This window comes from Carex rostrata, chromosome 7, assembly GCF_964058835.1.
Source record: "Carex rostrata chromosome 7, lpCarRost1.2, whole genome shotgun sequence".
NCBI classification, from domain to species: Eukaryota; Viridiplantae; Streptophyta; class Magnoliopsida; order Poales; family Cyperaceae; genus Carex; species Carex rostrata.
Genome location: NC_135924.1, coordinates 2,950,906 through 2,966,818, shown reverse-complemented (window position 1 = coordinate 2,966,818; position 15,913 = coordinate 2,950,906). Strand labels below are relative to the sequence as shown.

General features: G+C 32.2%; 1 protein-coding gene across 1 annotated transcript; it reads left to right on the top strand.

Moving 5' to 3' along the window:
* The first annotated feature begins 5,974 nt into the window (after nucleotides 1-5,974).
* On the top strand, nucleotides 5,975-9,398 carry LOC144557349 (putative wall-associated receptor kinase-like 16). Its single transcript, XM_078305919.1, has 3 exons — nucleotides 5,975-6,620; nucleotides 6,714-6,878; nucleotides 7,984-9,398. Exons 1-3 carry the CDS (start codon nucleotides 6,050-6,052, stop codon nucleotides 9,156-9,158), a joined length of 1,911 nt encoding a protein of 636 aa, XP_078162045.1. The 5' UTR covers nucleotides 5,975-6,049; the 3' UTR covers nucleotides 9,159-9,398.
* The last annotated feature ends 6,515 nt before the right edge of the window (nucleotides 9,399-15,913 follow it).

Here is a 15,913-nt window from a genome sequence, read left to right as displayed (position 1 = left end):
ACATAATATCCACATTCCTAATCTTTGAGTTGTTGTGGGCACTGTATTAAAATAAATAAAAAAATCAGATTCAAGTTAAGAAAGAAAAGCAAAAACAAGTGTAAAGCCCTTTGAGTTGGTAGTAAAGCCCTTTGGTGTAATTGTATTTTAGAAAATAAAGAGGAGAATTAAAACAAGTGCCAATGCACTTTTATCTTAGCAAAAATGTACATGATAATTCTCATGTTTCAGGTTACCTTCACCTTTAGGAAAATTTTGCATGTACCCCAAAGAAAATGCAGGCTGCTATTTGCAGAATCAAGTAAAAGAAATGAAACAATTATAATGTATTCATAAAGGTTATGGAGGGGAGGACATGATAAATCACTAATAAATATACTCATACTAACTATATTACCACAGTTCTATGCGTAGATATAATTGATAATTACAAAGGTTATGGAGGGGAGGACATGATGAATAAAACCACCCCAAAGTCCTTTTGTCCTTAAAAAAAAAAAACAGAATGTAATACCAATTTCTCAGAGATTTGCTTGTTTCAGCTGCCGTCAGTTTGCTCCAAGCTTAAATATAACAAAAAAAATACAATAAAGAAGGTTATGAAAATGCATTAAAACAATAACTTTAGCATGTGTGTTTGTTTGTTTTTGTCTCTTTTTTCTTGTTTTACTGTTTGTAAAACTGGCCGAGCGAACTCCATGCATGCTGGTACACGTTCTTTTAACGAGGTAATTTTTGATTGTTTAGTTAGAATTTTAGATCCATGTAATACAAGGAAAAAAATAGTTTAAAAATGGAAATAACATACAAGTATAGGTAGTATATGCTGAAGAAATGGCATCGGCGGTTTCTTTGACCCCCATGCGTGGAACACTTGCAATAACATCACCAGTGGCAGGGTCTTGTACCTAAGTTAAATAAATTTAAATTCAGTCCTAATAATAAAGCAATAACCAATAATAACAATGTAAAAGTGAGTAGATCCAGTAAATCAAAATCAAAATTTCAGTCTTAATATCAGTTTTGTCTAATCTCTCAGTAAATCAAAATCCAATTATACATATCTAAAATCCCCATTCAACAAAGAAGGAGAGAGACCTACCTTGCATCGGCGTAACAACTTGGGGGAGAAGGAGGCAGAGAGACCAGTGGCAGTGGCAGCGGCTTGGTTTTGGCAGCGGAGAGACACCACCGGTGCAGGAAGAACGTTTTTGCTAGGGTTTTCTCAAGAGACAAAGAAGAGGAAAGAGGAAGAGAAGGACAGCGGCTTCGTTTGCTGCATTTACGTTTTTGCTAGGGTTTTCTCAAGAGACGAAGAAGAGGAAAGAGGGAGAGAAGGATCAGCGGCTTGGTTTTCTCAAGAGACGAAGAAGAGGAAAGAGGCAGAGAGATAGCGGCTTGGAAGAGACGGGGAAATGAAATTTTCAAAATGAAGAGACAGTGGCTAGGGTATTGGCGGCTGATCAAAAGACATGGTGGGAAATGAAATTTTTCGGAAGGGAGTGGAATACAATCAAAATTTTCAGTTGATCAAGAACGGTCGTTTTTAAACAAGCGTTCCTGATAGTTCAGGAACGGTTGTTTACAAACAAGCGTTCCTGATAGTTCAGGAACGGTTGTTTACAAACAAGCGTTCCTGATAGTTGATAATCAGAAACGGTTGTTTATAAATGACCGTTCCTGAACTATCAGGAACGCTCTTTTATAAACGACCGTTCCTGAACTATCAGGAACGCTCTTTTATAAACGACCGTTCCTGTTACTCATTTTTAAGGTCATCTTTTTACTTTGTCCGTTCCTAATAGATATCAGTAACACGTTTTTGGTTTATCCGACCCTGATGTGCCGATACTAAAAGTGCATTCTCCACTAGTGACATGTTGTAAACATGTATACGTCAATAATAATAGATACTGTAAAATTGTGCATATATCATTTAAAATTGTGAACTATACCTATAAAATACTCTACATAACCTTTAAACCTAATTCATATATCATGTTAAATCAGTAAAACTGTTAACTAGATCTTGTAAATCTATTAGAAAAATATTGAAAATTTAAATCAATAAAACTGTTAACTAGATCCTGTAAATATTGCATATATATCATAAGAAATTGTTAAACAGATCTAGTAAACTAAAGAAAAACAATACAATGCATAGCTCATGTAAAATATATGATATATCCTGTAAAACTATGACACTATTCGAAAAAACAGTGTTGTACATAACGATATGCGGCCGTCGGATGGACTGAGTACCGCTAAGCGATTAATCGGTATGCGACTGATTAATCAAAATTATACGGACAATTTAAAGCTTTTCTTAAATTTATGTATATATATATCATAATTTGTTAAAAATAATTTATTTAACTCATTAAACTCATCAAATAAACTTAATTTATTTATGCATGTTTTATCTCTCCTCCCACTCACAACTCACTAAAACAAAATAGAAGAGAAAAAGAGGAAGAGAAAAGATGAGAAAAATTATAATTTTTTTATTTAATTATTTAAATTAGTAATTTGTTTTCATAATTAGTAGATTACTCATAAATGTTTACCATTTGACAAATGTTGTTTGCTAATAAAAAATGCTCGGTGTTTCACTTTATGTGGGGGAAGGGGCTGTAGGGATTCAATGATGCTCAAAGTAGTGAAAACAAAAATTTTGTATCCCTTTTAATCGTCTAAAATGGATTGTCTCTTTTATGCTAACTCTACTCAACCACTTGATCAAACATTTTGCATACAAGACTAACTACATTAATCTACATTTATGTAAATACATCTAAATCAAGATCAAGATTAGGATCTTATATCTCTCGTTCAAGGTCAATTTGACGGTTAGAGAAAGTCGTTTTTCTCTAGATTTCTTGAAAACCTTCACACCATCGCCTCTAAGTGTTCATCTTGAACTAAATAAGGATTGGGTCTAGATCTTGCTAGAGATATACTAATCTATTCCTAGTGTAAAGTTAGTAACCCATTGTTAGTCTCTAAAATTAATTTCTTAATTAAATTACTAACCTAATTAATAAATCAATAATTAATGCAAGAGCGGAGGGAGAGCTCTTTTACTCTTTTGTATGTAGAGAGGAAGAGAAGATGGATGAGAGTCACATATGGAGTGCTGTTTATATAAACAAAAACTATAGCAACTTTGAAGTTAATAAGACCAAATTACTCTTCTTTTGTCACATGCAATCCTATGGCATCTTTGTGTGGCCAAAATACACCACGGCCAATCTTGTCTTATGGTGTGCTTCTTAATTCCATATTTAATTATAAATTAATTAATGTTTGGGTTACAATAATAATGTAATGTACATTATTATATTTATGTGACACAATATTATACTATGTAATATATATTCCATTTCACCAAATAATATTAGTCACATATCTAATTTAATTTAGACTAAGATGTTAGGACATGTAATATTTTATGTCAACATTTTATCACACATGTTTTATCTTATATAATATGAAATATCACACACCATATAAAATATAAAATAACTTTCTTATTTCTTGTTCAGTTGGTGTGACTTTTATCGATAATTTATGTTAAATTGGTAATGGTATAAATTATTTTATTACCATAAACTATAAGCGATATTCTAGCTATCCATTATATGCACCCAATTAACATTGATATAATGTAGCTAGTTTACAAAATATGATCCTATAACAATGATGAATAACATTACTTGTGTCTATTCTTTGTCTCATGATATTATGAATAATATACAAAGTAGGGCAGTGTCATCTTTGTAATATATTAGTTTCCTGATCTCTTGAGTTAATTATAAATATATAGTTAGCAGCGCTTTAACTATACTACATGCATTCATAATTCTACTCTACCAGGGGGCCAACAATAACATCACTTATTATAAATGAGGGACAATAATACTATTAACATATAACTTTCTTTTGCACAAATCATATACAAAGAAATATTATTTTTATCATGACTTGCAATAAGCAACTTTTAATAATAATTACATATATTATACATTTCTCATGTGAAAAAGATGCAGTCTCATATTTTTAGAATTCGTAAACGCAAAAAAAAAAACATTAATTACACAAACACAATCTATATAATGTTTCATTTGTTATATCTTGTTCAATGTATGAAATCTTCCATACATTTGTGTTATCAAATGATAATCTTTTATGAATATATTTAGAACTACAATTTACTTTAATTAACATGACAATTCTTTTGTGATATATGAGTGTTCCATACTAATTATCAAGATTGTGAACATTTTATAGTTGCATGTTTATTATGATTTAGTATTTTGTAGTTCAAGATCAGGAGCATCTTCTTGAATATTTCTAAAGTCAAACATGAAACTTAAAGAACAAATGATAGTACTTAAAAAGTTTGGCTAAGAGGACATATGATGAGTCTAAATTATGGAAACCGATATATTTTATCAATGATATGTATATATATGATAAATTTGTTAGTTTTAATTTTATTTATTGTAAATTTGAGCGATAAAAATGCTGAAAAGTAATTGCATTAAAATAACTTATAAACCTTTTTTTATTTGACCAATTAACATTGTTGTAAATAAATTTAAAAAAATGTATAAATTAAAAAATATAAATTTATCACTCCTAAAGTAGATCAATATATTTAAAATTACCTTTTAAATTATTAAATCTAATTCAATATATTTAAGAATTAAGATTACTAATCACTGTGTTATGTTTAAGTACATACTTGCTCCATTCAAATTTTATTACTAACAACAAAAAATGATGGAATTATTCTTTATTAGGGAAGATATTTATTGGTGATGAGGATAATTAAGTTGAGCAATTATATATATTCAAGTTTTATAAAACTAGTCCATTTCCGTGTGGAAAAATAGTGAGGACCAAGACCATTGACTAGGAATTGCGAGTGAATTGTTAACTATCACTCATTTTAGTCTTATCCTAGTCTTGCTTTGATTCTTATATCTTCAATTATCTCCTCTATGAGAAGAAAAATCAGTCTTATCAAGTCCTTGCTCAAGGAATTCGTGGACAAAAGTCGTGAAGCTGTCATGCATCATGACCTATTCCAGCTTTGGTTCATCTTCAATTATCTCCTATACGAGAGAGAAACAAAAAATAAAGCTAAATCAGTTACGCATAAGAATTATTATGAGCCACAACCATACTGAAATTGATTCTCCAACGTCAACTAGTCAAACGAGGTGAAGTAATGTACATAGAAGGAAAAATCGGCTGTTCCGGACTGGAATCGGGCTGTACGCCTGTACCGATCTGATTTCATTGAATTTTGGCCGAAATGATCTGATTCACGTCGAATTTTGACTTAAACGTCACTATCTTAGTCAAATTTCGGCCGAAACGGCCATATTCAAGAAAATACCAACTGTTTCATCCTCCAAAAGCACCTCCAAAAACTGTCCCCCGCGCAATTTGAACCAAGACCGTGTTGACTGAGAACATAGAGGTTTACAACTGCACAAGATCTTATTTGTGTCTTAAACATGTAACTATAATATTTAAATTATAGTTGAGTTTGAGACTAATCCCACAATGGAAGCATCCGACACAATTTTCTTTCTTTTTTAATTACAAATTTCTCTTAATTACTCTATCTATAGTACTTCAAGGACTCTAAATTATACGAATTATTTTTTAGAGCTTTTAATTGTAATAATTGTATTATATTATATAAATAAATTATCTGTGTGTAATATTTTGTTTCAATATAATTTCTTTTAACATATTATTATTTTAGAAACTATTTTACTATTTTTTTGTACAAAACAAGGTTTTGCCAAAAAAATCCGAGTTTCCGATCCGATTCAACTGATTCCGACCAATTCATCCAATTCCGATTTCACAATCAAGTGACCGATCCCGATTGCATATCCGATTTTCCCTTATATGGTAATGTACATAAATGTTCCAAGGATGTGATCTTGCTCGTTTCCATTTATGCTGTTCTTGAGGTATTTCATTGGTGTTTTAGACAATAACATCTAACTTCCTCCTTAAATCAGCCATGCTGTTAAAAATCGACCTCGTTCTATTACTAGTGTTCATACTAACATCCATGTCACTTTCTTCATCCTCATACATCAATTTCCCTGCACTTGATGCTGACATTAACTCAAAACTAACATGTGCGATGGTTCCGTACCCGTTTGGCACTCCGGGCATCGCCTTACCAGGCTTCGAGATAGACTGCCCCAAGGAAGAACCACCCTCGACAACCACTCCCTCATTGTTCATATCCAACAACAGCTACATGATTCAAGAAATATCATTATTACAAGGCTACATAAAGATCGTTGCGGAACCAATTTACAAAAGGTGTTTTGGTGCCCAGTCTGAAGGACCCGGATGGTTCAACTTAGAGAGCTCTCAAATGGCAATATCTTACGAGAACAATAACCTCGTACAATTGGATTGGGCAATCGGAAACAAGTCATGTGAAGCTTCTTGGAAAGATAGTGGTTCCCTCGCATGCAAAAATAATAGTTACTGCCATAACACACCCATGTTGTCCGGGTATTTGTGCAACTGTAGTGAAGGATACGAAGGAAATCCCTATGCCAAAGATGGTTGCACCGGTATAATACATAATTTTCCAGCCCCAGCAAATTACCATTGCTTGAATTGCATACAATTATCCCTGACCAAATGGTTTTTGCTTTTCTTTCCAGATATCAATGAATGCCTTGAATCAGATCCGTGTGTAGGCCGTTGTACCAATTTACCAGGAAGTTATACATGTTCTTGCCCAAAAGGCATGACTGGTGATGGTAAAAAGGGGGGAAGTGGATGCAATAATATTAATAAGAAGGTGTTCCCACTTGATGTTGCTTTAGGTATTATTTTTTTCCCTTTTGAATCCTAATATTACTTGTGAGCAATAGTTAAGATGTCTCCAATTACAAATTGTTTCTAGTATTATAGTGATCTCATGGATCAAGGGGAAAGGAAGTATATTAATGTCCCTGCCAATGTTGCAGTTGATACTTGCGGATATAACAACAAAAAAAACAGAATTTTTTTTTTTAACTTTCTTACGTACCTATAGGGTAGTCCCTGAGGTCATGTTTTGTTGCGGAGTAAGAAGTGGAGTAAAACTCTTTACTCTACACATAAGCTGTCAAACGATAAGTAAAATAGAAGTTAGATGGAGTAAGAGATGAGTTAATCCGGAATAAGTTGCTCCATTTCTCTAGGACGATTAACTTACTCCACCTATAATATTATAATTTAAGATATCCAGATTAGTTGATCAAAATTTCAACTTCTCCACATATCAGAATCACTACGTTAAGTCTAGCCATTTTGTTTTGGGTGACTTTACCTCCAACCTTTACTCCAAAAATCTAGCTTTTTTGCTGATAGGGATTCATCTTATTGTAAGTACGTCCGGTTTAAGATTTCTGGACCCAACTGGAGAAGTCAGTTCGGATTGATCAAGCACCGGGATAAATTTTAAGACTAACCCCGGGATAAATGAATAACTTGTCATTTTGGATTGATTAAGCACCGCTTGGCAATAATTCCAACAAAATTTCATATATATTCAGAGGAAACAGAATTCGAAAATTCCGGCAACACACAGTTTTGAGACTTATGTATGTTACTTTAATAAAATAAAGTTATTAATTTTTATACCAACATACAGTATCTATGAAATTTAAGTCATTAACCTATATCATACGTCAAACTTTAACTCAAAATAATAGGTGGTCAAATTACATGTATACTTGGAAGCTGAAACATCAGAATATATAGTAGCATAATTCCATGATAGTGGAGACTTGTCAAAACCAATTGGACTAATTGTTATGGTGGACTACCAATATAACATTTCCAAGAAGGCCATTCTCTAGTTGAAACAAAATCTATACAAGGCTTGTTTATCTGGTCATTGTCAGTTGTTAGAAAAGTATTAACTGATTTTTTGTTGCATTCCAGGTGCAGGGCTGGGGCTTCTGTTTATACTGGTCATGTCTGGTTTTTTCTCTTACTGGGGTTTGCAGAAAAGAAAAATAGTGAAGATGAGAACCCAGTTCTTCAGACAGAATGGTGGTTACTTGTTGCAACAAAGGTTAGCTTCACAAGGTATCAACTCAGAAACAAAAATCTTCACTGAGAAAGAACTTGAGAAAGCTACTGAAAACTACAATGAAAACAATATTCTTGGTGAAGGAGGATTTGGTACCGTGTACAAGGGCGCTTTATCGGACCTAAAAGTGGTTGCAATTAAGAAATCTAAAATAGAAGGTGAGAGTCAAATTGAGCAATTCATTAATGAGATCATAATTCTTTCACAGATTAACCATAGAAATGTTGTGAAGCTCCTTGGGTGTTGTTTGGAGACTCAAGTTCCCTTATTGGTATACGAGTTCATACCTAATGGAACACTCTTACAACTTATAAGAACTTCAGAATACCATTTAACATGGGATTGTCGCTTGAGAATATCGGCTGAAGCTGCGGGAGCTCTTGCTTATTTGCATTCAGCAGCGTCAATTCCAATAATCCATAGAGACATCAAGTCCTCTAACATACTCCTTGATAAAAACTTCATAGCAAAGGTATCAGACTTTGGAGCGTCAAGGTCTGTTCCCTTTGATAAAACCCATCTCACTACTCTTGTTCAAGGTACTATTGGCTATTTGGATCCAGAATATTTCTATACAAGCCAACTAACAGAAAAAAGTGATGTGTATAGTTTTGGTGTTGTTCTTGCTGAGCTTCTAACAGGAGAGAAACCCATCTCTTTTGCTCGGCCAGAAGAATTTCACAATCTAGCAATGTACTTCACAGTTGCATTTGATGAGGGCCGCTTGCTTCAAGTCGTTGATCCACCAATTGCGAGTGAGGCTGGAGCAGAAGAACTCTACGTCATTGCACGTCTTACAAGGCAATGTTTGAACACGAAAGGAGAAGAACGCCCAGTGATGAAAGAAGTTGCTTTAGAACTAGAGGCACTAAGGAGGATGAGAAGCCAACAGAGGCAGAGAGGGAATGAAGAAATTCCGCAGTTGCTTGTTGGAGGGAACCTATCAAGTTCGGAAACTATAGAATGCACAAAACAATTTAGCCTTGAAGGTCACATGTTGTCGTCCATGGACCTGCCAAGATAATACTGTAAATTTTATAAGCATTTCAGCTATAGATATAAATAAGAACTTGAGCATGAGAGACTGTTGCATGCTTTATTGAAATTGTACCATCCATGTACTTATATTCAATATAGATCTTGTAAGTTTCATGAAAGACCTTTGTTTTAACAATTACATGGCTATGCTGTGACGATATTAGCAGAAGATAAATATGAGCTATTGTTATATTATGTGGATGGGAGTAAGATAACATTCATATCAGATGCATATATGATTATGTGAGAGCTTAGGCATGAATTGCAAAATTAGCAATTCAGGAGATACATAAATGTTACCTTTTTTCTTAATAATTTAATAACATTTTTAGCTCATTTTTCTCTTCATGTTCTGGAATTAAATGAAATCAGATACATAATATATAGTTTCTTCCTTGCTTTCTCAAGATCAATTGGATTTCTGTTTTAGTGGTATTCTATTGTTCTTTCAATTTTAATCAGAAACAGAAACAGAGTTGGGGTTGCAAATCTCAATTTGTTACCATATATGCATGACGCGCTCTTATGGGCTTTGTTTTTAATGTTTTATCTGCCAATCTTTGTTTGGGCCAAAACCAAAGAGGCCCAGACCGGAAGAGGAAACATTCTCTGAATCTTAACAAGGGAAAGGAAGCAGGCCCATAACTGATATTTAACTCTTTCCATTCCTAGTGAGGGTCTCTGTCCGATGTCTAGTCCGAAGCCGTCCGATCCGCATAAAGATTTGTGCGCTTATAATTTGCACGACTATTAAAATTTATCCATGCAAAATTTGATGCAGATCGGACGACTCTGATCTAGAGGTGAAAAATGGAACGGATCAATAATATCTTATCCGTATTTGATTCATATTTGAAAATTAGATATGAATATATATTTGATATTCGATCCGATATGTATTTGTACGGATACGGATATAAATATATATATATGTATATGATTGTAATTTTAATCATTGTATTTATATAATAAATAGAGGAGGGTTCAAATGCACCCAAATGCACCCTATCCTTTTTCTTTGTTTTTAAAGTCCGAATAGTCAATCCGAACCGTTAGATGCGATCTATATATTAATATGTGCTTGGAGACCAAATTTTGCATTTTTTTTGGAATTTTTTTTACTATTTATTAAGCCACTTTGAAAATCGCTGATCCAATGGTCCAGAAAATGTAAAATCAGCAATTTTCATAGTGACTTAATAAATAGTAAAAAAATTCCAAAAAATATAAAATTTGGTCTCCAAGCACATCTTAATATATAGATCGCATCTAACGGTTCGGATTAACTATTTGAACTTTGAAAACGGAGAAAAAGAATTTGAAAGATAGAGTGCATTTGGGTGCACAAAAATTTGGGTGCATTTGAACCCTCCTCTAATAAATATATATTATATAGTTTAATATATATTATGAAAAAAAATTATGTTATATAATTTATCCGATCCGATCCGTATCTTGAAAAATTGAAAGAATAAAAATTGAAAGAATATATTCCATTTGACTTTAAGAATCAATCAAATTTGAAAGATGTGAATTTAATTTCATCGCATATATATTCCAAAATTAATTATTCATGTTTCCATTTGCAAGACACTTTATTCTCCACTTTCTCTATCTACTTGTAGTATCTTACACGCTTGTGATTAACTTTAAGTTAGCTTGTCCACCTCTCGGTTAATTTGCACTTTTACATCAAACCCTTTATTCCTTTTTACGGTAATTCTGTAAATATTTTATGTTTTTTTTATTGTAATGGTAGATTAGGATTAACCAAATAATTGTTCAACATGTTCAGCATAATTGATCAACATAATTATTTGAGCTCTTCAAATAATTGATCTGAAATGTTCAACATGTTCTCCATATTAAAATGTATTTGAGACCAAATTTTACATTTTTTTTTGCAAACTTTTTACTATATATTTTTTAATGATTTTTCAAAATCATTGTTTTTCATAAAAATAAAAATTAAAAAATATGAAAACCAGTAATTTTTAAAAATCTGAAGAGCTCAAATAGTTAAAAAAAAAGTTTGAAAAATCTCAACATTTTCAAAATTCAAATAGTCGATGTGAAATGCTTAATGCATTTTCCATATTAAAATGTATGTCAAAACTTATATATCTTTGCGTTATTATGGACTTTATAAATAAATGATATAAAAAATATAAAAATTCAATTTCATCAATTAATTGAAGGTCGTCAGTATCATGACAAGGTCATCCTTTTAATTTCTCTCGGTCCTCAAAGTTAGTACCATATATTTCATGAGAAGGTTCAAATGCCTCCATTTTTTATGTCTCCATTATGTCTTTATTTTTAAAAACTTTAATAACTCAAAATTTTAAACTTAAAATCAAAATAAAATCGTTAGATATGATCTATCTTATTTTCACTATATGCTCATAAAAAATTATCACATTTCAATTTTGTTTTTATGTGAATCAATGAGTTTAAAAATCAATGTCTAGAAATTATCCAAATTAATTAGTACGTTTTTTACAAGCTCTTGATGACAACCAAAATAAAATTAAAATGTCATAATTTTTTACACGTTCATAGATAAAATGATGTAGATCATATCCAACGGTTTTATTTTAACTTTTAAGTTTTAAATTTTGGATTATTAAAGTTTTTAAAAATGAAGGAGATATAGTGAAAGCACAAAAAATGAAGGCATTTGAACCCTCCTCATATTTCATTATTATTTAACAAAACAGGAAACTAGCTACTAGCCTACTAATGCTGTAGGTTTGGTACCATAACAGGAAATTACTTTGTTATCTTGTGTGCAGGATGGCATCTCATAAATCTTAATTGACAAATAAATCATGAACTTGTGTCCCCTCGAATTCTCGTGGCATGTCGGCTCAAAATTTATACGAATAACATTTAAACTACAAAAATATAAAAATACAATAAATTTTTTAAATATGCGACTTCATATATTTAAAATATATGAACAATATACTTAAGAAAAAGTATTATAAAGAACAAAAAAAATAAAAAATTAAATTAGAAAACACTTAATTGAAAACTTCATCCTTTCATTTAATTTCTTTTGTCCATTTATGAAATTAAAAATTGATATATTCTTCTTGCAAGTTTTTTTAATAGTGATCATATGCTGAAATCAGACACTCGAGCTTTGAGATACGCCTATTTAAAGTTTCATTGTTAGATATCGACTTTTCGGTGAAGATATCGCCTCTCTTGCCTTATTTCTCGCCTGAGCTTCGCCTGTTTATGAGAGATGTACAACTTACATGTGCTTTAGAAATAAGAGAAATGACTTAGAAAATAGATAGGGGTGCATTATAACAGAAAGGCACGAAACGAGAATGTGAACAAATTAATTTGTATTTTTTTATCACACATGCATGGATCATACAATAAAACTATGTACAATTGTTAGAGCATTCATATACGTCCTCCCGAAAGAAGGATAATCATCGTTTTTGAATTGAACTAATACAATATTCCAGTTTTGTTTTGTCATTTAATCAACATTTCTTATTACGATGTTATATTAATCATTAAAAAATTAACTGAATAACAATTTTACTACTCGATTATTCCTCAATTTCAAAAAAAAAAATTAGAACCATCAAAAAACCTGACTGTTGGAGTAGTTTTTTTTTTAAAAAAAAAAGAGAAAAAACTGAGGGCAATTCTGGAACTTTTTTTAATTGAGGGTATTAAAAAAGATGGGTACATGACAAGGTCAGCCTTTTAATTTCTCTCGGTCCTTGAAGTGCGTATAATATATTTTAGAGTATTGAACTTCTGTAGAAATAGCTAGGTAGCATCTACCAAGCTGTCAAAAAAATAAAAAAAAGGACTTCAGGAGAAATAATTTAACAAAACAGGAAACTATAGCTACTAACCCACTAATGCTATATATAGGTTCGGTACCATAACAGGAATTTTTTTTGTTATCTTGTGTGCATGATTGCGTGCATCTCAAAAATATTAATTCAACTTCTGTAGAAATAGGTAGCATCTACCAAACTCTCAAAAAAAAAAAAAAAAAAGGGACTTCAGGAGAAATAATTTAACAAAACAGGAAACTAGCTACTAGCCTACAAATGCTATAGGTTCGGGTAGTGGTTTGCAAACGGGTTACCCGTGACCCGTTCCGGGTAACCCGTTAGGGGTAACGGGTAGGGCGGGTAGACGGGTAGGATGGGTACGGGTACAACCCGCAACGGGTAGACGGGTAGTTTTCCCAAAACCTCTACCCTACCCGTTTATTACCCGTACCCGTTGCGGGTTGACGGGTACGGGTATCCCGGGTACGGGCGGGTTTTTTTTTTTTTTCTTTTCTGTTTTTTCTGAATTTTTATGCTTTGAGATTCGTGCCAAGTTAAAGGACATATCCCGAAGTCCGTTTAGATATAGGAGTCCGTTTTGAGATTCATGCCAAATTAAAATTAACGACTCAGATCTCATTCTACTCAGTCAGGTATTGCACTGGATCTGAATTCTATAGGGGTCAATTTGAGATTCATGCCAAATTAAAATTGACGGCTCAGATCTCATTCTACTCAGTCAGGTATTGCACTGAATCTGAATTCTAAAAGTAGGCCGCCAAAAATATTTTGAAATTCAAATTTTGAAACGGGTCGGGTACGGGTAGGCGGGTAGACGGGTACGGGTAGGCGGGTCCGGGTAGACGGGTAAACGGGTACGGGTACAACGGGTTTTTTTTCAAATTGGGTTGTCCGGTCCGTTTATTACCCGTACCCGTCTACCCGTCTACCCGTTTGTACCCGGGCAACGGGTACGGGTACCTCGGGTAACGGGTACGGACCGGGTAAAACGGGTTGAACCCCTAACGGGTTTAGCAAAACTCTAGGTTCGGGTACCATAACAGGAATTTTTTTTGTTATCTTGTGTGCATGATTGCGCGCATCTCAAAAATATTAATTGACAAATACATCATGAACAATTTTCAAAAAAAGACAAATACATCATGAACTTGTGTCCCCTCCTCAAATGAGTTGAGATCCAGTGAAGTAACTCAACTTTTGGATTTTGAATCTGGACCGTCTGATTTTAAACCTTGATAATTTATCCGAAGTAGAACGTGCACATCTCAAATAACAAATTCGAATCCTCAAGTGATCTCAAGTAACATATTTGAATCAGACGGTTCTGATCCAAAACTCAAAAGTTGAGTTACTTTAGGGGATCCGGACCCTTCTTAAATCCTCGTGGCATGTCGGCTCAAAATATGCAATGAGAATATTTTCGTACACATATTTGATATTCTCTGAGAGCACCATCAAATATCAAATCATTGTGATTATGGTGGAGAAGCAAAGAATTAGACCCTTTACTTGTTTCCAACCGAAAGTCAGGGTTTGATCCAATAAGATTGATCTAGTTGTCTCTATTTTTTGAAATTTGGAATTTCAGATTTTATTTTTGTGTTCTAGACTTTTTGTACTTTCAGATATAATTTTCACCTACCCTTGACTCAAGAAAATTTATTCTTCCAACAAATATAACTTTTATCTATTCCTAGCCCAAGTAAATTTATTCTTGACACAGGTTGCAACTCTGAGCATCTACATCCTAGCAACTCAAATGAGTTTTTAAATAATTATTAATTATTTTCTAAAAATTAATGTCTCTAAAATTTCTAGCTTTCACATCTCTAAAATTAATTTTTATCTATTCTTGATTCAAATAAATTTATTCTTCCTGCAGTGTTGCAACTCAACTAAGTTTCTTTGTTTCAATACTCAAAATATTTATTAGCAAATACATTCACTAACAAATATATATATAGATAATAATAGAGGACTTTGATAACTCAAAATGTATAACTTTGATAACTCAAAATTTAAAACTGAAAAATCAAAATAGAACTGTTGGATATGATGTACATAATTATATCTATGCATGTGTAAACAATTATGATATTTCAACTTTATTTTTTTGTCATTAGGAGCTTGTAAAAATGTATTAATGTGAATAATTTATATATGTTGATTTTTCAACTTATTAATTTATATAAAAACAAAACTCAAATGTGATTATTTTTTTATGAGCACGCAGATAAAATAACATAGATCACATCTAACAGTTTATTTTAATGTTTATGTTTTAAATTTTAAGTTATTAACGTATTAAAACTAAAGACATAATAGAATTGGTGTCGCAATACAAAATTTCAAAATCTATATATATATACTATAACATATATAGAATTGGTGTCGCAATGCAAATTATTTGTGACATGGATGCATCAACATATGTACCTACTTTGTTAGATATTTTTGTAAATTAAGTAAAATTTAACATAGAAATTAAATTATTCAACTATTTAATATTCACAAAATATATATATTATTCGGATTTTCAACTTCCAACTCTTCGTACAAATTTGTGTGTATTTTATTATTTCTATATTATTTTTTATAATTTCGAGGTCACCTGCTCCAATAAATTTTTTTTGTGAAGTCAACGACAAGTATTAAATGAGAGAACTCAAAGCCAGTGAAGCAACTACCTAGAAATTAATAATCAAGCATATATGCATGTTACTCGATCGACATATAAAGTTAAGACGACCACACACATGATTGCTTTAAGCTTTCTTAATCTGTTCACAAACAGTACTTCAACTTTTGTTTGCCCATCACCTGTTTACATTTAATTTGTTGATTAGAATGTAGCCAAAAGACATTTAAGAATATTTTCAGTGCGTGATGGATATCGTGCATTAGTACA

Excerpts from the sequence above, each read along its gene's own strand:
- LOC144557349 (XM_078305919.1), top strand. The coding sequence starts at position 6,050 with ATGCTGTTAAAAATCGACCTCGTTCTATTACTAGTGTTCATACTAACA. Across the intron at positions 6,621-6,713 it reads TGCCAAAGATGGTTGCACCG|ATATCAATGAATGCCTTGAA; the intron begins GTATAATACATA and ends TTTTCTTTCCAG. Across the intron at positions 6,879-7,983 it reads CCCACTTGATGTTGCTTTAG|GTGCAGGGCTGGGGCTTCTG; the intron begins GTATTATTTTTT and ends GTTGCATTCCAG.